This window comes from Desmodus rotundus, chromosome 8 (assembly GCF_022682495.2).
Source record: "Desmodus rotundus isolate HL8 chromosome 8, HLdesRot8A.1, whole genome shotgun sequence".
In the NCBI taxonomy this organism is placed as follows: domain Eukaryota; kingdom Metazoa; phylum Chordata; class Mammalia; order Chiroptera; family Phyllostomidae; genus Desmodus; species Desmodus rotundus.
In genome coordinates, this window is record NC_071394.1 from 18,583,340 (window position 1) to 18,611,314 (window position 27,975).

The window sequence follows — 27,975 nt, forward strand, 5'->3', positions numbered from 1 at the left end:
CCAACATTCTGAATCCCTCAATATCTATAATTTTCCTCAAAAATGATTGCTCATATTTTTCTGTATGTTCGCTGACTTGTAAAGTAATCATGATGTTCTAAATATCCACTACAATTCGATGATAGGTAAAAAAGAGAGAGAGAAAAAAAGAAAAAAGAAAACCTCTGAGATTTGGCAGTGAGTGAAACCGGATTGAACTGGTTTCAAATCTGGGCTGTACTCTTGACACCATACAGTTTTTGGCAGGCATGATCCTCGAGTCCTCTGAGCCACAGTTTTTTTTTGTTTGTTTGTTTGTTTTATTTTATCTTTTAGAAATAATAATACCATATCATAAAGCTGTTTTATTGATAAGAAAATGTGAAATTTCTGATTCAAAATAGGATCACTCTAAGTGATGGCAATTATTATTGCCAAATTTTGCCATTTTGTCAAGAAATACGCTTCTTCTCTTCAGTTATTTGTTAGATTTAGCTTGTGTATTACTGCGGAAAACATTACTATAAACTATTTTCTTCCATATTTGATTATGGGGCTGAATAATTTACAGGTAACTGTGTCTCATACTAAAATACGAAACTATAAATTATAGTCACTTTTAGTGATCAGTATATTAACATTGCCATGAAGCTTACTAAAAATAAAATATGATGGCTGAGCATTACAATCTTATAGTAAAATGTAATTTTAGGGTTCCTTTGTATCCCCTCCACAAGCCTCTGTGAGGGAATGTTTCCTTTCAGTGTAGCATTTCAGTAAGGAATGCAATTGAGGGTTTCTTCATAACAGGAAGTTAAAATGTTAGAGTTGATATTTTAAATAATCTGATCATAGAATTAATTGTTCTTCTTACATTAATATATGCACTTAACATTAGATCCATATGTGAAATAAATAATATTCTATCTTAAACATTTTCTTAATTTTTATGAAGATAATCTTCCTCAGTATAGGTGATCTTGTGCATTTGTCTCTAATCTGAGGTGTGTGTACCCTGGGGGTCCAAAAGCAATTCCCTAGGTGTACCTGAGGGTCCCGGACACCACTTTAAGGTGCTCTGGTTTCTAACACTGTCCTGCCTGCTGATCTTCTTCTATATATTTGTTCTCTTTCATAACTCTCCCTTAAGGACTGTCTTTCATGATGTCAAAATAAAGGCATGTATTACTCTTCCCCCTGAAATATTAATATTTTACTCTACCAGAGTGTAAATAAAACTCTGGAGATTACGAGTAAGTAATTCCAGGTGCATAGCTCCTGAGTAGAGTCTTTGAGAACAAAGCAAAAAATAGATTCACTGAGATATAGCTGAAGGAGACAACCTTATTTTACCCAATCAACAAACTTACTGAATGGCCCATCTCTTTATCTATGCATCTATATATGTATGTATGTATCTGTCTGTCTGTGTATCATTCACCCAAGTATACACCTATTTTTAATCCATCTATCTATTTGTATATCTGTCAATATTGGAACTAAAATTCACAACACAGAGAAGTAGATTATATACTAATTAGAATTGAAACACAAAGTTTGGCTTTTGAACACAAAAAATTTCTAATTTGTTCAATTGATTTAACAGGTTTTTCAGTTTTAATGTAATGGTGGAAAATATTAGAAATTAAATGAACTAATGACTTAAGATTTTTTAAAAAACTGTATTTTGGTATTTACAAATTTAAAGTATAATGGAAATTGCAATATTTGCATCCATTCACACTTAAAATTGTTTTTTTTTAATAGATGCCCATTTAAAATTGTATAAGAAGGTAGTTTTCCAAACCCTTTGATCTATGTGTATGGAATTGTTTGAAGGTTCTCTAGACCAGCCTTGTCCAACAGAAACATCATGTGAGACACATAATTTTTAATTTCCTAGTAGTTACATTTTGAAAGTATGAAACTAATTTTAGGATTGTATTTTATTTAACCCAAATTTTATCATTTCAACATGTAATTAGCATAAATTATTCATGCAGTAATTTACCATCATTTTATTTTCATTCCAAATCCTTGAAATACTAAGCATGTTTAACACCTAAGTGGCATCAATTCGGACAGGCCACACTTCAAGTGCTCGACAGCCACATGTTGCTACCACATTGTACAGAATGCTGAACACTGCCATCCCATGGAGAGCTTGACTGCTCTGCTTCAGAAAATGAGAGGTGGTGGTGGCGGCTCTGGCGGGGAGGAAATGCCCCATTGCAAGGGAATTGCCTCAAGGGAAGCCTTTATTGGGGCTCCAAGGAAAGAGAAGAGGGAGTGCTCCTATTGGCAGTGGTGACTCTGAAAGACATGGGCTTTTAAGATTCTCAGCTTTATTATGAAGCATCCACGTGCGTCTATTTCAAATTATAAGATCACATTCCTTCTCAATTAATCTTCTAATTTTCACACAAGAAATTGAGAGTCTATAAATTCATCACATTATAATTATACAACTTGCATGATTAAATTATGGATATAATTTTCAGCCATACCTGCCCAGTGCCACAGGGTCACCACAGAAGGTCTCTTGTCTGCTGTAATTTAATTTTTTTCTCACTCCAGTAAAGTCATTCATGGTCCTCTGTCTCCATAGTCCTTATAGTTTTGGGTATGATAGTCATCATTGCAACAGCCACTTGCCACACCCCCCTCAAACCTTTCCTTCAAAAAGTGTTTCATTCAAAGCTCAAGTAATAAATAATATTTATGCCATTTTCTTCAGACCAAGAGCCCTGCTATGTCAAGGGCCAAAAATAAGCAAAGCTCTCTCCAAAACTCCTTGTTTGAGAGCCTATTTCTTGGGCTCTTCTTGACACCAGGGGATATATCAGTCAAGGTCTAGTCAGGAGAAGTATAATCTACATTAGTTATTTAAAACACATTGAATGGATTTGGAGGGTTTCTATGCAGTAATTTTGAAATAACAAAAAGTAATGCATAAGCAATAACCATATGGGCAGACATCATCTTTAGATAGAGCTGGAGGAAGGAAGTAGAAACTATGGCATTAAAGAGTCTAAGAGTTTGTAGTAGGGGCTCTGTAAAACAGGAACCCACATTTGCAAGCTGTTAGCATATAGATGTTATTTGAAGCCACAAGATGGAATAAGATCACAAAGTAATTCTTAGGAGGAGAATCAAATTATAGGAAATAGTGTATGAACAGCTTGCAAAGGTGAATGAGCAGGGTACCTAACTGAAAATTTATTTTTATATTTTGTGTATATTTTTAATGTTACATTTATACATTTGAATGCCATGCATTTCCACCCAAAAATCCAAATATCCATGGAAGAATTGCAGAACGAATACCTCAAGTGTATTTGCATTTAGTTTCAAATATAAATATATATCATTGGTATTGAAAATTACAAAATGCATTTGTATAAGTGGTTCTTCAAATATAAACATATAAATTAATGGTAAATTAAACAGTTTTTAATGAAATAATTCTATGGTGAAATATGCTGAACTAAGATGAAAAAGTTGTGGAACTGAATTCTTACAAATCTCTGACCAGCCCTTGTTCCCACTTTTAGTAGAATGCTCTCGTATCCACATTGAATGATTGTTAGAAGTGTGATGTTGATGTCTCAGGATGTCAGCAAATCCCACAACTGAGAAAATAATATCCACTGGGAGGTTAGTAGTGAAAGATTAAATTAATTGAGCATGGAAGAATATAATTTCAGAAGAATAAAGACAGGCACATGAGGTCACCTTCAGTTCAGATTAAAACTCTCACTGGTTTAGCAGAAGTCTGAAGTGTCAGAAGAAATAAAATTGGTCATCAAAAGAGTAAGAATTGACTTTTTTAAACCGCGGGGCAACACTAGCCAAAAGCATGATGCTGTTTGTACTCTAAGACTATAAATATTCCAAATTTGGCTCACATTTCACCTTAGGAGTCAGAGAATGTCGTTTGCCATGACCTAGGCACATTGGTCGGAGGATCAAGGGGCTGTCGTGATTTTTAAGTTTATATATTTAAGAATCCACTGTGGGCCTTTCTGACCTACTTATAAATAACTTTCTTACTATTCTATATGGAGTAATGCATCGACGGAGTTTTGACCCAAGGCTCTAGTGCCCTGGATTGCTGTGCGGATCGTTTCTCCTCTCTGAATCCGAGTTCCCTCACGTTTGAGGCAGGAACCATGTCCCCTGCCTGTCATGTCACTCACACAAGTTAATAAACTACACAACACTTTATACGCTGGAAATTATCCTGCAAATTTAAAGTATTATGTTTGCCTATTATTCATACCACCCCTAGATCCAAAGATTATTTCAGGCGGAAGACACATCAAATAGAGTAAAGTATGTAGGTTGAAATATGTTGAGTAATTAAGAATGTTCATGCATTAACATAGTACCTAGCCACAGGGGGTGGTCAGCTAACACTTGGTGTATAAATAAAAGAGCTAATAGATAAGAATAAATAATATATATGGATTATGTGAGAAATGAATAGACATTTTGATCCAGCATAGTCTAAAATTAGTGCACAATGGATAGAAGATATTCTGTTGCCATTTATACTGCTTTATAAATAAACATTAACTATATTTACATCATATTAAATGATATTATACCTGTATACTATTTTCTCTAGAGAAATCATAAAACAGAGTTACTGGTTTTTCCATATAGTCTGGTGAAATTTCACTGTAACATTCCGCGTTATCCTGACAGAGATTTGGTTTCTGCTGAAGTGGCATGACAGGTGGGAGTTTCTCCCCCGACCTTTTCGGGGACACCTACTCAAATGTAACTGCAGGTAAATAAGGACAACCTTTTCTAGGTTGGTACCCCTTCTAGGAGGTGCTTTTATTCTTTTATTTTTTTAAAGAAGTATTAAAGGTCAATTTTATAACATGATAATTTTTAATATTTCATTCATATATTTAATATGACATTTAAGCCCATGGTTTGTGTTTAGATCCATAACCCCCGCCCCCCAGTGTCCCTCCCCATAAACTCTGCAGGCATCAGAATACACCCTTGACTTCCATCATAATACTATTATTAGAAGCCTTTCCATATTGTCACTGTTCCATCACTGCAGCTAGCCTTTTGCCACTTAATTTAGCCTGACCACTTTAGGCACTAGTTCTCCGTGCCAAGTCGTTGGAGTTTGGGGATGTGTGCCAAGCTTCCATGCCAGGTCTGAGACCTCAGCCAGGCATGGAGACTGTTACTTCTGCAGACTGCAGCTGTCTTTTCTGCAGAAAGCACACCTAAGACAGGGATTTGTATGCAAGTGATTTATTAAGAAAGTGTGTCCAGAAAACTACTGAGAAACTGGGAGAAGCAAGACAGGAAATAAGTAGTTAAGCAAGAGAGCAAGTTCAGGCAAAATGCAAGGTTCAGCCTGATTCTATGCCATGTAAATTACATCTGAGAATTTACCCCAAATTCTGAAGGTGTCTTCAGAGCAAGGGAGCTGGGATCTCTTACTTCTGCATGCCGTAATCACGGGCTACAGGTTAGGCAGGTCTTTTGGGGCTCATATATGGACAAACTGTTCCCATAACTCACACAGTCCCCAGAAGACTTAGAGGCAAATGAATATGGAAGATAGCAAACAGCTAGCAGAAAAGACAAGAGGCATCCAAGGGGAGCTGTCTGGATGGAGTACTGATAGTGTCCACTACAGTTTAGCTGGGCCAAGACGGAGCAAACTTGAGGTAGCAATTCAGAGATAAACTGAAATCAAAGCCATTTGGACTTACCAAGTCTTACCAAGTCTTACCTAGTAATGATTCAGAAAGAGCTTAGTCATAAAATGCAGATCTTGGTATAAATCAGTAAGACAGAAAACAGGGAAACAAACTAGAAGTTCCTCAAGCCACAAAGTGGCTGTGTCACCATTTACAGGACAACCAATTCTTGGGAGTAGGTGACTATCAGAAGTGCTGACCTTTACTTCCCCTCCTCTTCACTGACTCACACCTGGCCCTACAGCACCTCTTGATTCTTCCTAGCACCTGACATTGTGACCTGTCCTCTGGTCAGACTGGTTTATTTATTTGAAATAATTTATTTAAAATTGATAACTTTAGGTGGGCACATTGAATAGCCATCTAAAAATAAATATCAACAAAAAATAAAATAAATATCAACAAAGAAAAAATTAAAAAAAAACAATAATGTTAAAAGGATTATCCCTGGTTGGAGGGATAAAGTTATTTTTTTCCACTTCACTTTTATACTAACAAAAATTGTGTCTTAAATTTCAGTAACACATGTTATGATGTATAATAAAATATAGTTTACAAAATAAAAATTAATAAAAGGAAAATGGTAGATATAGGTAGACAGTTACTGGCATTGTTGATCATTTTCTGCTTTTTGAAACTTTCTCTTCTTGCTTGTTTATTTTCCAATTTCCTAAATTTTCTCCTACCTTCTCAGTCTTTTTCCCATCTTTGTTTGCCATGTCATTAAAATTTATGTTCCTCAATATTCTGAAGTCAAGCATATTCATTGTATATTCTTCCTTGACACATCTAAATACAAAGTCTGATGAATTCAGTAGAGATCATTAATATGCCTCAAAGTTGCTTAACTCCCTCACCCAGGTTTGCATTATTTCTCCTTTGGATTACCAACCAACTTTTCAACTGGTCAACCTTCATCTCATTTCATGGCTTACCCTAAGACTATTAACAAATCCAGTGTGGTATTTTATTCTAAAATGAAATATCTTCCTCCTTGATGAAATATTTACATAGACCCGCATAGCTGCACAGGATGACTCCATCGGCAACCTGAACCACTCCCCCCTTTCCAGGCTCACGCCCCAGCACGCCACTCCATGCCTGCACATGACAGAGCCCTCTAGTTCGGAGGACGTGCTGCTCCCTCTTTAAGGAATATACTTCCCCTCTCTGTTCGCACCTCCCTAAATTGTAATGCTGGTTATTCTTGGCCATGTTCTAGGATTCAATTCATGTTTCAGGTTTTTGTGGAACACTTCCTTCTCTTTCTTCTTAGACTGGCTTAGGATCCTTCTCTGCGTGCTAGCTCACCAATTATCATATTATATTGTAATTATCTGTTTACTCCTTTGTTTTCCTAGTTTAACTTTTAAGGACAAAAACCATGCTTGAATCTTTGCTTCCTTGACATTTAGTATAGTAGCTGTCATGTGGGAGTTTTTCAAATGAATATTGAAAGAAGTGATTAAATGTTCCCATGTAAAAATCTCACTGGTTTATTTGCATGTTTATTAGTTTTTCCTGGGAACGTCTTGGATTCTTACAAAAAAAAAAAGACAAAGTATGTAAAAACAAAGTATTTTTAGTTTTCTTTTCACTACCCCTCCCACTACTAACTGTTGGTGTCCCTATCACTTTAATTTCAACATTGTAATTGTTTTAAAATGATAGATATATAACCAAAACTGTGCTAAGTGACTATTAGGTATAAATATTAAATAATTCACACAAATGGAAGCAATCAGTATACTTTATACAGCCAAAGAAAATTTGGAGGAGCTGGCTTAGGGGAAGAAAATGAGACGCTGGACAAAGAAATCTTTAGTTAAAGGTACCAGAGTCCACAGATTTATCAGTTAGGATTAGGCTTGGCTGTCAGTGACTGAAAACCCTGAAAACCCCAGTACAAGAGACATTTAAACAAGATGTGGTCCAAGACTCGCGGGGGCACTGCTGTAGGAATTCCTCAGTGAAGTAGGCTAATTCACTATCCCCCACTTCCAGGGAGGAGCCCTTGCTTTCTGGGTCCCAGCATGGTGTCTCACACGTTCCAGCCAGCAGACTGGGGGAAGAGGTAAAGAAGGAGGGCAAAGGACAAATGCAAGCTATCTCTTAAGAAGGGTTTCTGCATTCTCCTGCAAAACACGTTATTTATGTGTTTATTTATTGACTTATACCATAAGTTAGCAACATGGTCATACTCACCTGCAAGAGAGATGGAAAATACAATCTTTATTTAGGGTAACTTGGTACCAGATAGAAATCCTACTACCATGGAAGAAGGGGCAATAGGATGTTTGGGAAAGGTTTTACAAACCCTATTACACAGAATTAGTCCAAAATTGCTGGGTAAATGAGGAATATTCCTGTTTAACATTGTCTAGTAAGAGGACTGATATTAGGAAAATAACAGTATTAATTTATGAATATTACATTATTGAATATGAATATGAATGCATTAAAATGGACATGATTGGGTACATATGTCAGGAGCTATTCTAAGTTCTCTTTACACATCATCTCACTGAATCCTCTCATTAACTGTAAGACATAGTTGCTATCACTGTGTTCATTTTATACATGCAGAAACAAGTTCAGAGAACTTAAGTGACTTGTCTCAATCTGACAGGTAAGTGGCCACATTACAAAATGTGAAAGTTATGAGGGCTGGATGGCATTATGATGGTGAGGGCGCTATTGCTGCTGTAATACATTATCATAAACTTTGCTTGAAACAACACATTTATTATCTTCCAGTTCTGTGGGTCACAAGTTCAGTGCAGGTCTCACTGTAATAACATCAAGGTCTTGGGAGGCTGTGTGCCTTTCTGGAGCTCTAGGGAAGAATATTTCCTATAATTAATGCTGTCAGCAGACTGTAATTTTTTGTGGCTGTAGGACCAAGGTCCTGTGTTTTCTGTTATTGTTTTTTTGCTGGCTCTCAACTGAAAGTCATTCCAGCCACCTTCCTCCATCTTCAAATCCAGGCCTAGTTCTTTTACTGTCACATTTCTTTGGCCCAGTCATCTGCCTTTCTCTTCTACTTTTGAGGACTGTGTGATTAGTTTGGGCCCACCAGGGCAATAGAGGACAAATTGTTCATCTCAAAGTCTTTAATCTCATCTGCAAGGCCCTTTTAACATGCAAGGTACCTATATCCAGGTTCCCTGGGTTAAGGCACGGTCATCTTTGGGAAGCTGCTATTCTGTTTACCACAGGTGGGAAAGAGAAGGGCAAGGGGATTCAAGAGTAGAGGTCTTTTAAGGGATGGTGTCTTCAAATGGGAAACTGTCAAGCAAAGGAGACTGGGAACAAATTACTAGCTTAGATATAAAAGGGAAAGTTTCAAATCTTGACTTTGTCCCACTCTGTCTCTTTTTCTTCCCAGATGCATGTCTTTGTCAGTAGACAGATTTAAATATTGTTTAATTATTCCAAAATTCCATACCCTTTTCATTTCATGCCTTCACTCTCTAACTCTGGCATGGAAAAAGTATGTTTCTACTTAGGGAAGGAGGGAGTATTATGGAAAGCATTTATGTCCAAAGTAGGTCCTCAACATTTCCTGGTTACCACTTGGGCTGATCAGCAAACACCCCTCAGTGGTTTAAGAAATGGGAAGTTCTAAGAACACTAAATGAATTTCCATTAATACAGGCAAAGGTAATAGAACCATTGATATGTTCCTTCATTGTTAGTGTAGGGAAGTGCAGTGGTTATCCTGTTAAACCTATTGGAGACTTTGTATTTTATTCAGGCAGATCACACCTTTCCAGCTTTGCAAACTGTGCATCTACTCATCACAAAGTCTTTAATGGTGAAAAACACAGGCAAAAAGAGAGAAGACAGTAAAACAACTTAAAGAAGAATCATTTGTATAAAGGAGATATTAAAATATCTCCAAACTAAACCATATACTTAACTTATCACATCTATTAATTAAAAAGACCAGCCCTGTTAATCATCAAAATTTCAAGTAAGATTTATAGAAGGGGAAAATTTTTTCCATAGGAATGAGAAAGGAAGAGATGGTTATGACTTAGTGTTTAGAAAAGTGTCTATCACATGATAAATATTTAAGAAATATTGGGTGTTGATTATTTGGTGTTGATAGCTTGTAAAATACCTTCTGTATAAGCCAATGCTATATGCAATTTCATATTATTGAAATCACCTAAATGCAATAATATAATGAATTATAAAACATTTATATTCTTACTTTAGTGAAACAGTTATCAAATATTTATAACTTGTGTGCAAGACACTGCACTGTCTGTAAAAGTACACTGAATTTATTCATGACTTATGTATGATTATTTTATAACTTATTAAACAGCTCTAGTATTGTATAGTTTTCAGATATCTTTTTATTTCTATAATTATAACTTCTTATAATTTATTTTTCTTTCTGCTTATGATTATCATTTTCTAAATGCTGACACAGAGAAGTATAAAAAACAACAGAATCTCTCTTTTTGCAAAGAATATATGTTTATTTTAGAGGTGTTAATGTTTCTCTTAAAATAACATTTTAACACTCATCATATGCATAATAGTTAATTCCAAAATTAAATGATCAGTATCCTTGATTGCAATTTCAATAAACTTAGATGTAGCTTTGTTTTATATCTTAAAAACTGAAGCAATATAGTTTTTTTATAACCTGAGAATTTAATACTGTCCATAATAACCATTGACTTTCAACAGTTTACTTTCTCCTGAAGATGAATCACCACCTATCTGTTACACAGTTTGGAATAAAAAAATGTGTGTGTATATACACACACACACACACACACACATATTCTACTCCCTTTCTATATTCTCTATCCTTAGTTAACAGTTTCTCATATTATAATATAAAATATAAAAGTTACCTATGTGTATGAAGATATACATATTACACAATGGTATGATGAGTCACAGATCACCAAAATTTAATTTACCTGGGCTTTTGTTTTCTCAATAATAAAATAAAGATAATAATGCCTTTTCCAGAGTGGTTTAGAAAGGATTATATGAGTTTATACACAATACACTTAGAGCAGAATCTGGAATATATATAGTACATGTTCAAAAATGTTACTACTACTACTACTGCTGCTGCTACTACTACTAAATAATGCTACTCCTACTGCAACTAGTACCACCACCGCCATGTTCCCAGAGCAGGCCGAGGCACCAGTGTTTGAGCTTTGCTTTCTCCTGTGTGGATAATAAGTGCTCTCACACATTTGAGAACTTGGAATATACTTGTGGAGACTCTCTGCTGAAATTAATCATCAGAGCCATCAGCAGATGCTTCTAAGAAGCCAGGACAGCTTCCATTAAGAGCCTGAAAAAGGAACTGGAGAGTGCTGCGAGCTTTTGCTTCCCATCCCTGAGACTCTTTACCACAGAGTAGAAGGTTATCTTCATGGCAACCTTGGAATTAGTGAGAACCGCAGTCAGCACAGTTAGAGGGACCTTGCTTTTTGGCTCCAGCTGCCCAGCACCTCAACAAGAGCTGCAGCTAGGTATGAGGAAAGATAAATGCAACATTGTACCTGTGTATCCAGCATTTGCCTGTCAGCTCTTTGGTCTCTGGAATCGCTCACCAATGTGGAAGAGAGTCATATAGATGATTTTAATATCTTCATACAACCAGAGTCACATAGGATATCTATTATCAAAGTATACAATCTGTCTAATCCCTTTGCTCAGAATTCCTTATCTTCCTTGAGTTTCAGACTCCTCCTGAGCGAGCAGCATAACCACTCACATTGTACCATACCAGGGGAAAGGAAAGAAGGGAGGGAGCAAAAGTATATGCAGTAATTGTACCCCTTCTCTATTAGGACCACCTCTGCATAAACTCTCAGTCTGTCTGAAGCCTAGAATGACAGAGCAACTACATAAGACTTCATATACCTTGGACTGGCCAGAGGAACACTGATGTGATAAATCCTAAATTTTTCCTAGGAAATGTTGCATTTTTACTGAATAGGAAGCTGAGTCTATGATAGATTAAAAAATTAGAAAGAAAAATTTCCTATCTTCAGGAAGTTTCCAATGAGTGATTTAAAAAGAAAAGAAATGGGTAAACACAGAAAATAAGTGACAATGAAGAAAACACTCTGGGTAGAAAAAAAGGGAGTCTGCTTAGAATTGTTACTTTTAAAATATTTTTTATTTTCAATTATAGCTGAGATATAATTACATTAGTTTCATGTGCACAACATAGTGATTAGTCATTTACAGCACTTGCAAAGTGATCCCCTGATAAGTGTAGTGCCCTTCTGACACCATACATTGTTATTGCAATATTACTGACTCTATTCTGTATGCTGTACTTTACATGTACCTTATATTTTTCTTAATTCTCTTTTCTTTTTGCTGTTCTGATTGGGTGTTTTCTACTATCTTGTTTTACAAATCACTGATCTCATCCTCTGGTTCATCAAAACTGCTATAGTTTCCCTCTAATGTATTCTTCATGTCAGTTATTGTATTCATTTTTTTTTGCTAATTTTCCTGAAATTTTTAAATGTTATTCTATTATAGTTGTCCCAATTTCCCCCACTTTGTCTTCTTCCACTCAGCCCACCCCCTGCTCCCACAGTCAATCCCAACGCCATTGTCCACGTCCATGGATCATTCATATATATTACTTGACTAGTCAGGCCCTTCTCCTTCCTTCCACCATTATCCCCTTCCCCACCCCCTATGGCCACTGTCAGTCTGTTCCATGTTTCCATGCCTGTGGTTCTATTTTGCTCATTAGTTTATTTCATACATTAGATTCCACATTCAATTGAGTGAATATCGTATTTGTCTTTCATTGACTGGCCAATTTCACTTAGCAAAATATTCTCCACTTCCATCCATGCTGTTGCAAAAGGTAGAAGTTCCTTATTTCTACTGTATAGTATTCCATTGTGTAAATGTACCACAATTCCTTGATTCAGTCATCCACTGATGATCACTTAGACTGTGTCCAGCACTTGGATCTTATAAATAGCACTGCTTTGAACATAGGACTGCATAAGTTGTTTTGATGTTTTGGGATTGGTGTTTTGGGATTCTTAGGGTTTATTCCCAGCAATGGAATTGCAGGGTCAAAATGCAATTCCATTTTTTTTGATGGGATCCATACTGTTTAATTTTTTGAGGAAATTCTGTGGTGGCTGCACCTGTCTGCATCCTCCCCCACAATTCCTAGGCATCCTTTTTCTCCACAACCTCACCAGCATTTATTGTTTGTTGATTTATTGATGATAGCTATTCTGGCAGGTGTGAGGTGATATATCATTGTGGTTTTAATTTGCATTTCTCTGATGGCTAGTGATATTGAGCATTTTTTCATATGTCTATGGGCCATCTGTATGTCCTCCTTGGAGAAGTATCTATTCATGTCCTTTGCCCATTTTTAATTGGATTGTTTGTCTTCCTGGTGTTGAGTCATGTGAGTTCTTTATATATTTTGGAGAATAAACCCTTGTCTGATTTAGAATTGGCAAATATGTTCTCCCATATACTCACTTTCCTTTTCATTTTAATGATGGTTTCTTTAGCTATGCAGAAGCTTTTTAATTTGATGTAATCCCATTTGTTTGTTGGTTCCTTTCTTTCCTTGCCCTAAGATAGATATCAGCAAAAATATTGCTGTGTGGGATATCAGAAATTTTACTGTCTATGTTTTCTGCTAGGACTTTCATGGTATTAGAACTTATATTGAAGTATTTCATCCATTTTGAGTTTATTCTGGTGTGTGGTGTAAGTAGGTGGTGTATTTTCATTTTTTTTTGCATGTACAAATCCAGTTTTCCCAACACCACATATTGAAGAGACTATTTTTACTATATTGTATGCTCATGTCCCCATAGTCAAGTATTAATTGACCATAGAGATGTGCATTTATTTCTGGGCTCTCTATTCTTTTCCACTGATCTATGTGTCTGTTCTTATGCCAGTACCAGGTTGTTTTAATTACAGTGGCCTTGTAGTATAGTTTGATATCAGGTATTGGGATCCTTCCAACTTTATTCTTCTTTTTCAAGATTTCTGGGGCTATTTGGGGTCTTTTATGGTTCCATATAACTTTTTGGAGCATTTGTTCTACATTAGTGAAATATGACATTGGTATTTTAATAGGAATTGTTTGAATCTATAGATTGATTTGGGTAGTATGGCCATTTTAGTGATGTTAATTCTTTCAATCCATGAACATGGTATATGCTTCCATTTATTTGTATCTTCCTCAATTTCTTTCTTCATTGTTTTATATATTTCTGAGAGCAGGTGTTTTATCTCCTTGGTTAATTTTATTGCTAGGTACTTTATTTTTCTGGTTGCTAGAGTAAATGGGATTTTCCCCCCTAGTTTCTCTTTCTGATATCTGAGTGTTGATGCAACTTCCAGCTGGAGTACTGGAGGGCCAGTACTGGAGGGGAGTACTGGAGGGCCAGTGGTGCCTGCCAGTACTTCTGTCTGGGAGAAAGTTGCCCTTCCGGTCCTCACCATGAAGCCAGACAATTCATTTCCTCACTGTGGTTGTCTGGGGCTTATCAAGCTGCTGCACAATATTGGAGCTCAGAGCCAGTGAGTCTGTAGTATTGTAGAATTATGCTTCATAAGGAGTAGGTTCTAAATACATATTTATAGAATGAGTTAAATAAATTGAGAGGTTTTACTTAGAGGACTTACATTATCTGAATTGTGTTTCATCATAACATCCAAAACTGAAGATAGAAGCTATTAATTGAAGTGCAGTTTATAAAACAGGAAACCATAGTGTAACTACCTCTCCCCACTTTTAACCCAACCACTCACTCAAAAGAATATTTATTCACGGTCTAGGAATCTTTCTACCTGGATAGGTATGGCAAGCAGTAGATTCAGAGGCAAATAAATCTTCTTGTATCCTAACTGGACTCCTACTACCCTTGGACTCCTACTTAAATGCTTATTCAGGAAGATATTTTTGGGGGTAAACAAAATCTTCCATAGATATTAAGTTATAAAGATCCATTAAGTAATGCCTATACTTGAGGAAATTACATAAACAAAAATAAACAGCAAAAACTGAATTAAGAAGCTAATATCTTTCATCCTTCTGCTTTGTAGTTATAAGGAAAATACTAAATATAAACTGATGACAGAAATTAGAACCCACTGAATGATTCATTTTATGTAAAAGTGTGTAGTATCTGATCATCACTATTATAGCTGTGTGCTCAGTCATTCTGAGCTAATCTCATTTTTAAGAAAGCTTCAAGTTAAAGATTCTCCATATAAAAATAGATATAGATGCATAAATGGAACAATAAATAGATACCATAGATTAAGTTGACCAATTATTAATGAGAGACAAAACCAGCACAAGGCTCTTTTTAACAAACTTATTTTCATGAGCCTCATTTTTATTTGTTTTCAAAATATCTTGGATATTACAACTTAACATATATAAACATGTAATGAAAATCCTCCTAACACCAACAACATTATCCTCAAGCATTTTCTTCAAAAATTTTTAAGTCAAGTTGATTAATTATAAGTATTATGAAATTTAAATTATATCCTCCAGTAGCTAAGCTTCAATTAATGACAGAAAAGAACCTACACATTGGTACTATTGTGTTATAGATTTAATATTTGATGCATTTTTTAAAAAAATTTGTAGCTTCTTCCCTTTGGTGAAGCATTTGTAATGCCATATTTAATCTGTCATTGTTACATACCAGCAGTTCCCTTGAGGGGAAGACCTGTGTGCAGACATAAAAGGCATAGAAAAATAAAGCAAAGCTGAAAGCTTTTATTATTCCATCGATATCTTTCTGTGTCTCAGACTCCCCTCCTCCCCTGTCTCTAAAATATGATCCCTTGTAAGAACTGAGACTATTAACCTGATGCTGGAAGCAAAGTGGATGAACCTAGAGAATTGCCTAGGTTGGCACTTCTCATGTTTGAATGGTCTGGTTCAGAGTCTTGGAATAGATCTTCTGTAATAAAATATCCTTGTGTACTATCGTTACAGAACAGACCGGGGTGGGGTGAACAATATACCAAAAGGACCCCCCTTTTCCTCCGGGGGTTCTTCCCACCTACTAGGCTCTCTTTGCCTGCCTCCAGAAGAAAGATGTCTCTCAATGCCAGAGATTGGTGAAAAGGAAAGGAATTATTTATTTAAAAGTTATACAGACTTAGAGTAATGACTTAATGTCTTCATTAAAATACTAAAGTCCTTTAGAATACTCACAGATGCACACAGTCTTTCCTTCTCCCCTTTGCCCAGTCCGGGGTACTGTATCTCAGGAAAAGAAGTAGAAGTCCGTGGTTCAGGCAGCCCCTCGGTTCCGTCACCATCTGCTATGTCACCACCACGATCTCCAGTTAATCCAGAGCCATGTGGCACCTTCTCATGGCCCACCACCAAGAGTCTTTTCTCCCCTTCTCTTCCCAGCAAAGTCTCTCCTGCTTCCTAAGCTGCGTGGCAAAAGGGAGCAACCCAAAGCCACGTGGTCCACTCTCTCACCAAAGCCATGGGGTCCCCACTCCGCCAAAGCTGCGTGTTCCTCTGCTTGCATGGCTGCCATGCCTGGGTTTAAATCCTATCACCAGTCTTCCTCTGCAGCCCCATTTCTGACTCCTCCTACAATCAGTTACACCAGCCAGCATTCCCATATTCTTTCATCTTTACTGGGCTGCCATAGTAAGTCTGGGCAGGTGTGGCCCCCTGGCGTGGAACCAATCATCTCCAAGCTCTCACTCAGGCACTGTAACCAGGGGGAGTTGCTTCCCAGTCATATCTTGGGTGGAAGTCACTTCCATCTTCCTGGCTCAAAGCAGGGCCACAGCTATTTAACGTATCCATGAAACCAGTTAAAGGTTATAGACATGTTAAATGACCATGCAAGAGGTTAGCTGCACAGCTGTTGCTACCCAAAACAGCTCTGAATGGCCCTGCTCCATGTGTCCCATCCCCCAGCTCAGACCTGTGGGGGTGAGGACATCCTATATGTGTATTTTTCTAATATTTCCTGGACACCTTGAGTTCTGGACCCCATTACAAATCCCTGTTTGGGGCTGCACCCCAAATCCCCTCTTGTCTGCACCCTGTTACACTATTATATAGTATAATTCTTCTAGAATCTGAGATTTATTCTTTCTCTAAAGGGAGATTATTTTCAAATGAGTGAACATTGGATTGGCATGTGTCATATTTAAGTTTTGATGTCTTACAATATTTATCTATTTCAAATATTTCATGTAAATTTAATTTTCCTCAAGGAATTGACATACTTTTATTAGCTAGTAGATTTCAGATATTATCCTCCCTTGGCAACACTATGTAACACAAATGGCATATGCCCAACCTTAAAGGACCTAGTGATTATATGTATATCAGATGCTTGGCAGACAAAAAGGATTTCCTAAATTGCAGATCTTTGCCATACATACGCAGAATGGTGTGATGTTTAAGCACAAGGACTGTGGCATCAGATAAATTTGAAATAGATGTTAGCCTCATCAGTGTTAAGCGAATAAACATGGGTAAATTATTTGGACAAGGTACTTCTTTAAAATGAGAATTAATTGTACCTATTTATCCACTAGAATGTTTTCAAGTATGGGAAGCCATAAGTCAAGTTGTTTAAATCATACAGAAATGCATTATTTATTACAGCACACTGTTCAGAGGTGCGCATGTTAAGGTGTACAGTAAAAACGTCTAACTCTTGACTCTGGGCATCTCCACGCATTGGCTTTGTCCTCAACCCACATATTAAAAAATGGCTGCAATAGCTCTAATCAATATATTTGGACACAGTCACTCCCAAAACAGACAGATTCTTTGTCTTTTTTCTTTATTTTTAAAATTACATTTATTGGGGCAACAATGGGTAATATCATTATATAATTTTCAAGTGGGCAGCTTTATAAGATGACATCTATGTAATTTTATCGTGTGTGCACCACCCAAAGCCCAGCCTCTTTCATCACCGCTTTATCTCCTTCATCACTGACCCACTTTATCTCCTTCATTCTACACATCCCCCCACATTCAGTCTGCTTCCTTCTGGGAATCACAATTTCGTTGTCTGTGTCTATGAATTTGGATTCTTTTGTTTGTTTTGCTTGTTTAGTTGTTGTTTTATATGTTATATCCAGCATATGAGTAAACTCATACAGTTCTTATCCTTTTGCGTCTGACTTTTTTCACTCGGCATTTCATTTGAGCACCAAGAAATCCTTCCTCCTCAAAGTCTCCCAGTGGATTGCTTCTCACTTTCCACTGACCAGAATTAGGTCACACAGTGATATCTAATCTTACGTCTGACAAATTGAAGCGATACTGCTAAAATTAGCATAGGCTGATGAGGACCCATTCCATAGCACTCCGTGTGGGGTCAGCAATCCATAAAGCACGAGATGAACAAGTAAGGTACATAGCTGAGCAAATTAACGTTGTGTTAGGAGGAGAAAGGTCTGGGGCGAACCCAGAAGAGGCCTGTTGGGAAGGCAATCAATTGCTTCTGCCGTAATTCTCCCCTTTGATCATCAGATTTCTATGCAGCTACATCTTTTTTTGCCTGCGTTAACTTTGTAAAAGACCTACATACAACATACTTTCTATTTGCATTAGTGGAAAAACCCAAAATCTCAGCCAGTTACTACCTACAAGTCGGGAATCTCCAAGCATGACACTGGCTTATCCATTATTTCCAAAGTAGTTCTTCATTGTCCAGAGACTATGGCCAAAAGACAGGTCGTCATCACATCCCATATAATATAACAATAGAAAACAATTGTGATAATCATCATACAAATGCCCATTCAGAAGAACGGAGTATTGCAGTTTCACTGGTGTATAGAATACTGTAGCCTGATGGACAAGACTGGTGAAGAAAGACTACCTTCTCTAAAATGGAATGAATTCCTTGATTAGCCTGGAATGTAGCAGAACTAATTTCATCTTTCTAGGATCTTACTTTGTTACAGTGTGATATGGCTTCTGGTTCTGATTCATGAGCAGATCTATTTTTCCTATTGAACAATGCTTCTCTAGGACTTTAGTATTGTAACAACTATTGCACCAAAAACTGGATGTCTTTCTGCTTTTGCCACCATCTGCCAGAATCCATAATTGCTGAAGCTTAGGTCACAATGTCTATACTCTGGATGCAATCAATGATCGGGTATTTTACATTTGCTTGTATTTGGAAGTATGCTCCTATTTTCTAAAATACAAGGTGGATATTCAGGCGCTAAGTGGCTAAACTAATGTACACATATGCACTACATGTACTTTTATGGTTAAAATAAAGCAATTCATGTAATAATGAGCCCAATAACTTATATATCATAAACATTTGCCAATTTTAAAATTTCAAGGGTAACAGACGTAAAGTTTATAAATTTTATAATCAAGTGTGAATTACACATGACTTCATACAAATATGATGATGTAGAAATCATGGCTTTAAATCCTCTGTGAATGTCCTGACCAGTGTGGCTTAGTTGGTTGGACATTGGCCCACAAAGCAAAAGGTTGCTGGTTCGATTCCTGATCAGCGCACATGCCAGGGTTGTGGTTTGTCCCCATTCGGGGCACATATGAGAGGCAACTAATAGATGTTTCTCTCGCACATGGATGCTTCTCTCCTCTCTTTCTCCCTCCCTTCCCCTTTCTCTAAAAATAAATAACTAAAATATTCATAAAAAATCCTCTGTGGATAATGCAGAGATTAGAATTATGAGACCTAAATTTTATACCACTTCTATTGAAATACCTTAAAAAATCCATCTATTGAGCCTAGTGGAATAGTAATCTATGAAGCATTTAATGTTTAATGCTGTTTACAGATTTCACACTTCTGTAAAGCCAATGTTAAGATGCATGAGGTTATTCTTAATGGACTACCTTAGCATCTTCAAAGTTTTAAATAACCCTCAATAAACAGCACCGTACAAGCACGTAGAATTACCCCTCTGCAAATGGAAGCCAAAAGAGCGGCTTAATTTCTTACAAAGAAATCAAGACAATTATAAGCTATTTTTATATTTTAGGAGCATATTTTATTATCACCACTTTTATTTAAGCAGTTCTATGAGCTCAATGCAGTTTTCTTTTTCAACAAGTGATTAGGAACAAATAAAAGAGACAAAATATGTGACATTTTTCTCTACTAATAAACATTATATTCTTCCTCTTTCCCTACTAAATATTTCAGCCCTACTACCAAATTAACATGTACAGAAAGCATTCATATTACATTGATGATGATTTGTTCATTTTTTAAACTTTTAATTTTATTTTCACATTGTACAAAGGTCAAAAGATGGAAAATGACTATTCGTCAACTCCATACAACAAGAATATCCATCCATAAAAAGAAAACTTCACATCACATTCCTGATTTTACCTATTATATTCTTGCACAAAGTTTTCTTTGTAATTTTTCCAAGTTACCTTTCTATAGTCTACTAAATATTTTTTCTCGATTGGGAGTGACTCGATGTGCTATTTTTTGAGTTTTATTATAATTCTTATCCATTTGAGGCAAAAATAATTTTTAAATGCTTTCAATGCATAGATTTTACTTTTAAAGTACTATTTGAGTACTGATGTTTAAATTAAGCCTCAGTGAATCAAGTTAAAATGAATGTGTTCTACAAATTCAGACTATTCTAGCTTCTCTGTGATTGGGTGTCATTGAAACTGTTCAAGAATTATAAGTGTCTAAAATTTTTGTGACAGCTCAGTGGTTAAGTGCTTATCTGAAAGTATATGGATAAGTTAGTAATTAATCCATCACTTAATTTAAAATGAATAGAGTTCTCATTGTGGCATATATACTTGCATGAATCTCACTTACAATTCACGCAAAATAAAATCTACCATTAAATGGGTGTCCAAATTCTTTAGCACTTGATTATACAATAATGACTATGAAGGGATTTGCATAGAATTAGCAATCAATCAGCCATTTATTAGACACATATTTTGTATCTAGTAGTCTATTAGGCTTGTTAAGACATATAAAAGGAGACGTTCCTTAATTTTAAATGCAATGCACTCGTGTATCTATTGTGAAATGGTTTGAGGTAAAGTAGATCATGAAATTTCTTCACTCGATAGGATGACAGATGAAGTACTCAGAATACACTGAAATTTTTAAAAAATTTTTTCAGAGCATTGCTGGTTCACAGAAAAGCAAAGGAAATCTACAAGACTGTGCATACATGCCAGCAGACATACAGATAGTGGTTACAGCTGTGCAACATTGTAAATGTTATTAATGCCACTGAATTGTGCACTAAACATGGTTAAAATTGTAAGTGTTCTTTTACATATGTTTACCACAACAAAAGTAGTACACGAATATAGAGGACACACATTTATGTAATCTTAGAACTAGAAACAGGATAAAAGTACAGACCCGATATAGACTAAAGAGGGAATAACTATATGACAATGAGTTTGGAAACTTCTTCAGGATTGAAATTATTCTAGGAAAATTTGACTTAAATGAAGAGGTGTAAGTACTGTCGATGCAGTTAAGCTAAAATAACATCTACCCAACTGCCTTCTAGCTAGGTAGTGTCACCTAGGGAAGCACTTGTTCAAGATATATATACCTGCCAGAATAAAAGTGCCACATCTTTAGACATTTCACATAGACATTTAAGAACTATAGATGCTTTTATTATAGGGCAAAAGTAACCATGAGCTGGTGCAGAGCTTTTTGAAGTCAGATGACACCATACAAAAGATAGCAGGAGCTTGTGGGAAGTCTTATCTGTTAAAAATTAGTGTAAAGTATCCATTAGTTTGCCTTTTGTTTTCATGTTAGATGTTAGCATAAAGTTGATATTCTAGGAAGATATTCCATATTTATCCACTGCCTTCGAGTACTCTGAAGCTTTAAAGATGCCAGGAATTAAGGACTTAAGTTAGATGCACCACAGTTTCAATGATTTTATTTTTCTGAGAGTTTTTTTGTGAGTGGTGCAAGGGCATAGACACATAACCAGGGAATTCGCTACAACAGAGAAGCAGATCGTACTCCTCAGTAACCTTCTGTATGGTTTCCATGGTTAACAATTAATCGGTTCTGTCTTGCCTGAGGTTGACCCCTGTGATACTTTACTGCAGAATTAGGAGTCTTAAAATGAGTTATTTTGCTAATATAAGTATTGCAAAATTCTTATTGTTCCTTTTAGCCAAGTTCTTAAGCTGTCCGATTGTCCTTAAATGATTACCTTCTTACCAAAAAAACAAGGTAGGAACGGATCTCTTAAATATAAGAGAATTAAGATAAAAGGGCAGAACTGACTGCATTTCAGTTAGCATTGAGTAAACATGTGTTTAGGGACTTGCACATTTGAAGCCCAGTGTATGCCATCCTCCGTTCAATTCAGAGCCAGGTGTTAACAGTCTGAGATGTGAAAACTTTCTTCCCCGAACCAGGAGGAAGCATCCAGATAAGTTATCGTGAGGGATGTGTTTGTATGTAGAACACGAGTGTGGCAGGTTCTCTGAATCTTAAATGTAATCGCTAAATTTTGGAAGCTGCTTGTTTAATATGGGGTGGGAGAGAATTTACAAGTCATTGGAAGAAAATACTGCTATAAAATACATTGTTTCTACTTTGCTTGAAAAATAAAAAGAAAACTTAAATTGACTCAAGAAAAAATAAATAAAACAAAAGGACTATACCTATGAAATAAACAAGCAGTAAAATGTCAACTACTGCTCCCCAAAAGGAGGCTACGATGTTTTTACAGAATAGCTTTATTCAACTTCCAAAAAAATAGATTATTCTCAAACTTATGGGAGCTTTTCCTGATAGAAAAGAAAATGTACACTTGTCAACTTATTTTATGCTATCATTAAATTTTAATAGTAAATCAGCAAGGAAAACCAGAGAAGAGAACCTCCTCATTTTTATAAACTAGTATCTGTCTTAACCATATTCTTAGTGATGGAACTGTAGAAGCATTCCCTTTTAAATGAGATTCACTTTAATGAGGTTAACTAGCACCTATTCCTGTACAATTTATAGGAGAGGTTCAAAGAAGTTTAGATGAAAGGAATGCAGAATAAAGCTTAAAAGCTAGAATTTAATGTTATTTACAAAAGGCATGCTTATTATATAGGAAAATACAGATAACTTATAAAGATTTCTAAATAATAGAGAAGCCTTATCAACTTGACTAATTATGAGATCAAGAAGCAAAACTAAATTTTATTTCTAAATGCCAACAGTTGACAATATGAAGTATATACTATTTATTATGACAATGAAAAATTTCAGCATATGTATAAAAATAATAGTTAAGCCAATTAGTGTTGGTTCAGGGACAGATAAACTGATCCAGAGAACTGAGTCTAGAGCCCCCAAACCTACACCTGATATGCAGCATCTTGATATATGTCAGAGTTTGCCATGCAGATCACTGGGGGAAGGGGAACTGTTTATTCAGTTAAAGTACTGAGACAATGTCTTGTTCATACTGGAGTTAGTGAAAGTGACACTGTGCCAGTTTTCTGTTGTTGTATCATAAATTACCCAAAATCAGCAGCATGAAACAAAATAAATGGACCTCACAGTTTCCATGGGAAAAGGGTTTAGGCACAAGTTAGCTGAATCCTCTTGTTAAATTCTCACTGAACTAAAATCAAGGTATTGGCCAGGGCTGTGATCTCATTAGAGGCAGTGAGACCCAGCTCCCTGATTCGTGAAAGAGTTCAGTTACTGGGGTTGTGCGACTGAGGTTCTCAGTTTCTAATGGCCACCCACTGTTCCTTGCTAGCTGGGCCTCTTCACAGTGCCAAGGTGTGTTCTTCAAGGGCAAACCGATTTATTTTGTCTCTCAGTTCCAGACTTTCTTTAAAGAACTTCCCTGAATTGGGTCAGGCCAATCTCCCTTCTGATGAACTTAAATCAACTAAATAAAAACCTTAAATACATCTGAAAATCTATAATATCCCTTATATTATCTGTATAATAGAACTCATTATGGGATTGATACCCCATCGTATTAATAGGTTTTGCCTACATTCCAGGGGAAGTCATTATATAAGCCTTCTTCATAGTCATGAGTGATTTTGGGGGTCATCTAAGAATTCTGCTCACCACGCATACCTACTTTATACAAAAAGTCAATTTTAAAGAGTAAAGTTTAAAGAAAAGGTCTTTATGACCTTGGATCCTAAGCCAGTGCAGAAGTGCTACTTATAGTAGATTAACAAGTCCAACTTTAGTAAAATTAATAACTTCTTCTTATCAAAAGACAACACAGAAAGTAAAAAAGCAGATAACAAACTTGAAGAAGATATTGCAACACGCGTAACGTGATGGATTTGTATCCACAATATATAAAGCCGATCTTCTCAAGGGGTGAGCCAGGCCCAGTTGTGTTTTATGAACACTGCGTTATGAATGAGGTATAGGTAGGACTGGAATGTTGATCTTAGCTCTCTGTGAGGCAGGGCAGAGCAGGGCGGGGCCTGTGGGGGGCAACTCTCATTGCTCACCTCCTCGCTGTGTCTGTTCCTTCCTGTGTGTGCGGAAACGGGAAATGGTGGGGAATCACTGATACAAAGAATCGTTGTGATAAATAGCAAGCAACCAAGCTTGTCTGAGAAATTTAGCCAAACTACGAATAGTCATGTTGCAGAAAAGGAAATGTAAATGGCAAATGCATGAAAAGACATGCAACTTAATTAATGAAGAGAATGCAAAGAAGATCACTTATTTGCATACTGTAGGTTGATAGAAATAATGAAATCTAATGTACACATGTTGTAAAACTTTAAATTAGTAAAATGGTTTTGGAAAAGCATATGGCACAATGTTACGAATTTGAATTTTTGCTTTATTATACCGAAATTGTACTCCTAAGTACATAACCTGAAGATGTGCTTGTGTGTTTGAACCAGAAAATGTTTAATATTGCTCATAACCATGTTGATTATAATAGTAAAAAAAGAAAAGCCACCTAAATCTCTGTCAACAGATAGTTATTAAGTGAAAGTGTTTATATTTAACTCAGAGTAAAACTGGAAAACAAATTTTTTAATTGCAGTCATGAAAATTGTATATTTTAATATTTTAATAATTATATATTTACACTGGACTGAACAATTGTTTTAGTCAATGCTAATATAAAATCACTTTTAAAAAGAGTCATAATCACAAATTTTTGTTATATAGCTCTTAAAAGCCATGTTATGAATTTTTTTTTTTTTAGCATTTATTCCTATGTAACTGTGGGAGCAGTGAGGAGAGAGGCGGGCAGGGGAGAGCAATGGGGCAACTGTAACTGAACAGAAATTGAATAAATAAGTAATTAATTAATTAAAATTATTTTATGTACCAAAGGTAAAAATAGTTATGATAATTATTAAAGAAATGCCTTTTATTGACTTTCTACTAATATCACTAACCTAAAGCATTCATTTTCTTTATCTCATGATGAACGATACTTTATTATAAATGTATTTTTGCTTAAGAATTGATTGTATATTGGATAGCATCTATGTAATTTCTTACTGTATTGATCGATTCTTAATCACATTATTCTTAATATTATGTTTCTAATTTAAGAATTGTAATTTAATGAAATATGGGTATTTACATAAGAGCATAAACAATATGAATGCATGAATATGTTTTAGTAAATAATAATATGTAATTATGTATCATGGTTTAATGTGTTTTCCCAAGTATTGTGCTTCTTTCTGAGCCAGGTGTTGTGGGGGTCGTCTCTCTGGTGCAGCTCGTAGGGGTTGGGGTCCCAGATGTGGGACACCAAGCCTTTGCTCCTCTGGGAGAGGCACCTGTCTGGTGGGGTCCCTCCCTACCATGTGCTGCCATGACAGGGGTGAGCTTTTTAGTGAGAGAGCGTCTCTTCCTTCCCTCCCATCCACTGCGGTCATTTATCCTTTGTTGTGGAGAACAGCAATTCATCTAGATTTTGGACAACTTCCGGAGGGAGATGATCCATATGTAGTTGTAAACGTGGTGTGTCTGTGGGAGGAGGTGAGTTCAGGTCTTCATCTGTTCCCATCTTGGACTCTGGCCACAATACCTTTGAAACTGGTGATCCAGATTCAAATTTAGCTGTAACATTTTTAACGCTCTACTATTTCATGGAAATAGCATACTCTGTGTTTTTCATGTTAGCTTTATAAAAATATATGCGAATTATGGAAAACCACTCTCCACCTACATGTACTTTTTATAAAGCTTTCTCAAAGTAGATTTGCATTAATCATGCTTCAAATACTTTATATGTATATTCTCTAAACAGAAGCTATGCCATTTCATTGAAAAACTATTACAGAAGATACAATGGAGCAAATGAAATTTGTCTGATAATTATAATAATTGAACTTGAGCCATAGTCTGACATGATCTGCTGCCATAATATGAAATGTCTGACGTACAATTTAAATGTTTTGCTGCCATTGCTTTCTTTTTGTGTTTATTACATAATGCTACATATTTAAGATGTTTGTTTTTGTTCATTGCTAGGTTATCCAGATAAATTTTGAAGAATTTGACTTGGAGATTGGCTATGATACTTTGACAATTGGTGATGGGGGGGAAGTTGGAGACCCCAGGACAGTGCTCCAAGTGTAAGTTCTCAATATTTTATTCTTGACTTTGCCTATCATGTCTTTACAAACTTGTATCCTTATTATGTGTTTATTGATGTCTCACTGCCAGCAACAGAATATGCTTAGTAACCTTAGTTATTCTCATTAACCAGCCTATTGTACATTAATTAATCCTTGTTCAATGGGACGGAATGTGCTTCATCCAAACACAACTTCTTAGGGTGCACTGAGAGACAGGGGTCTGTTGGAAATGGAGGCCTAGGGTGACATTGTAAAGTGGTTGATTGGGCCTTATTTTAGAAAATAGCCTTTCACTCACAGAATTTTTTTAAAAAGCATGAAATTGATCCCAGAGACTCATACTGGTTGTAAGGACTGGTCATTGCTGCTCACTCATTGGTGGCTAGCTCACCCCTGGCTGAAGATATGAAGTTGAGAGTTTATCAGTGGTTTGAAACTTGAAGTATTTAGCAATGAAACTTGAAATAGTGAGCCAGCAATGAACAGCAGTTATCTCAGGATTGGGGCAGTTAGAACAGACCCAATATAGTTCTTAATGTGAGCTGAAAGGATGAACATAGGTTTAAGAAAAGGGAAATATTAGGAACTTATTAACTGCTGGATCCTTGAGTTATCTTCCAATTACCTACCTTGGCTGTTGGCATGAAGAAATGTTATGGGAAAGTATATTGTTTACTTTCTATGAACTTCAAAAGCTTAGGGTATGCTTTCTCTCAGAATTTCTTCCATAAATCTTGATTTCCAGTTGAGGCTTTATCAAGCCAATATTTCTCAAAGTGGGCTTTTTTTTTTGCAAAAAAAAAAAATTACCTAGGAAACTATTTAAAATGTAGATTTCAGGACCCCCATACCTGATTTATTGAATCAGTATGTCTGGGACTTGGACCCCCAAATCTACATTTTGATAGACTCACCCGGTAATCCTTATGCACACCAGAGGTTTGAGAACTACTTATATAAATAAAGAGTCATTTTCAGCATCTACAACTTCTGGATGTAATGTGCTTGTCATGCATGCATTTCTTACTGTGCAAATCGATTGAAGGTAAGCTTATTTTAGTTTATTCTTTTATTTTCTCTTATCTTTTTTCATTTTATTTTTCTATGAATTGTACAAGTTCAGTCCCATAATAAAGCCAAGGATTTGCCTTATGTGTACGTTATAGGCCCCAGTATTATTCACTCTTAGTTTTTATCTTTCTAGGAAAAAAAAAAACCCTAAAACTAAACAAAAGAAAAACTCTACTCTTCTTAGCTGTCCTTACGCATGCTTGACCTCAAGTTTAACCTCTTTCTCTCCCCGCAGCAGAGACATCATTGATCAGCCAGGACTTTGTTGTCGATCTCTGAGCCTCCTATAATCCCATTTTGGGCTTTCTGAGATAGGATGGACGAAAGGGTCAGAATTTTACATGGTCTATGTGTTTGGCTGCAGTGCTAAAATTGTTTGTTATACTCCTCCCACCCCCTTAAAAGGCCTCAGCATTCTTATCAGAATGATGATCCTGGTAGGCATTGCACTACATTGGACAAACACCTTCTAGAAATAATCTATGGTTCCCCCTAGATTCTCTTGTGATTTTATATGTGATAGCTTAGATTTGTTACGCTGTCAATACTGAATTA

At 36.1% G+C, this 27,975-nt stretch overlaps 1 protein-coding gene across 2 annotated transcripts in view; it reads left to right on the forward strand.

Annotated features, from left to right (window-relative positions):
• CSMD3 (CUB and Sushi multiple domains 3) overlaps window positions 1-27,975 on the forward strand; it is an 885,055-nt gene that overhangs the window by 421,225 nt on the left and 435,855 nt on the right. For both annotated transcript variants that reach the window (XM_024572155.3, XM_045181698.2), the window contains one exon: window positions 26,243-26,346. In XM_024572155.3, the coding sequence (XP_024427923.2) occupies window positions 26,243-26,346 (104 nt within the window). The remainder of the gene's footprint in view (window positions 1-26,242; window positions 26,347-27,975) is intronic.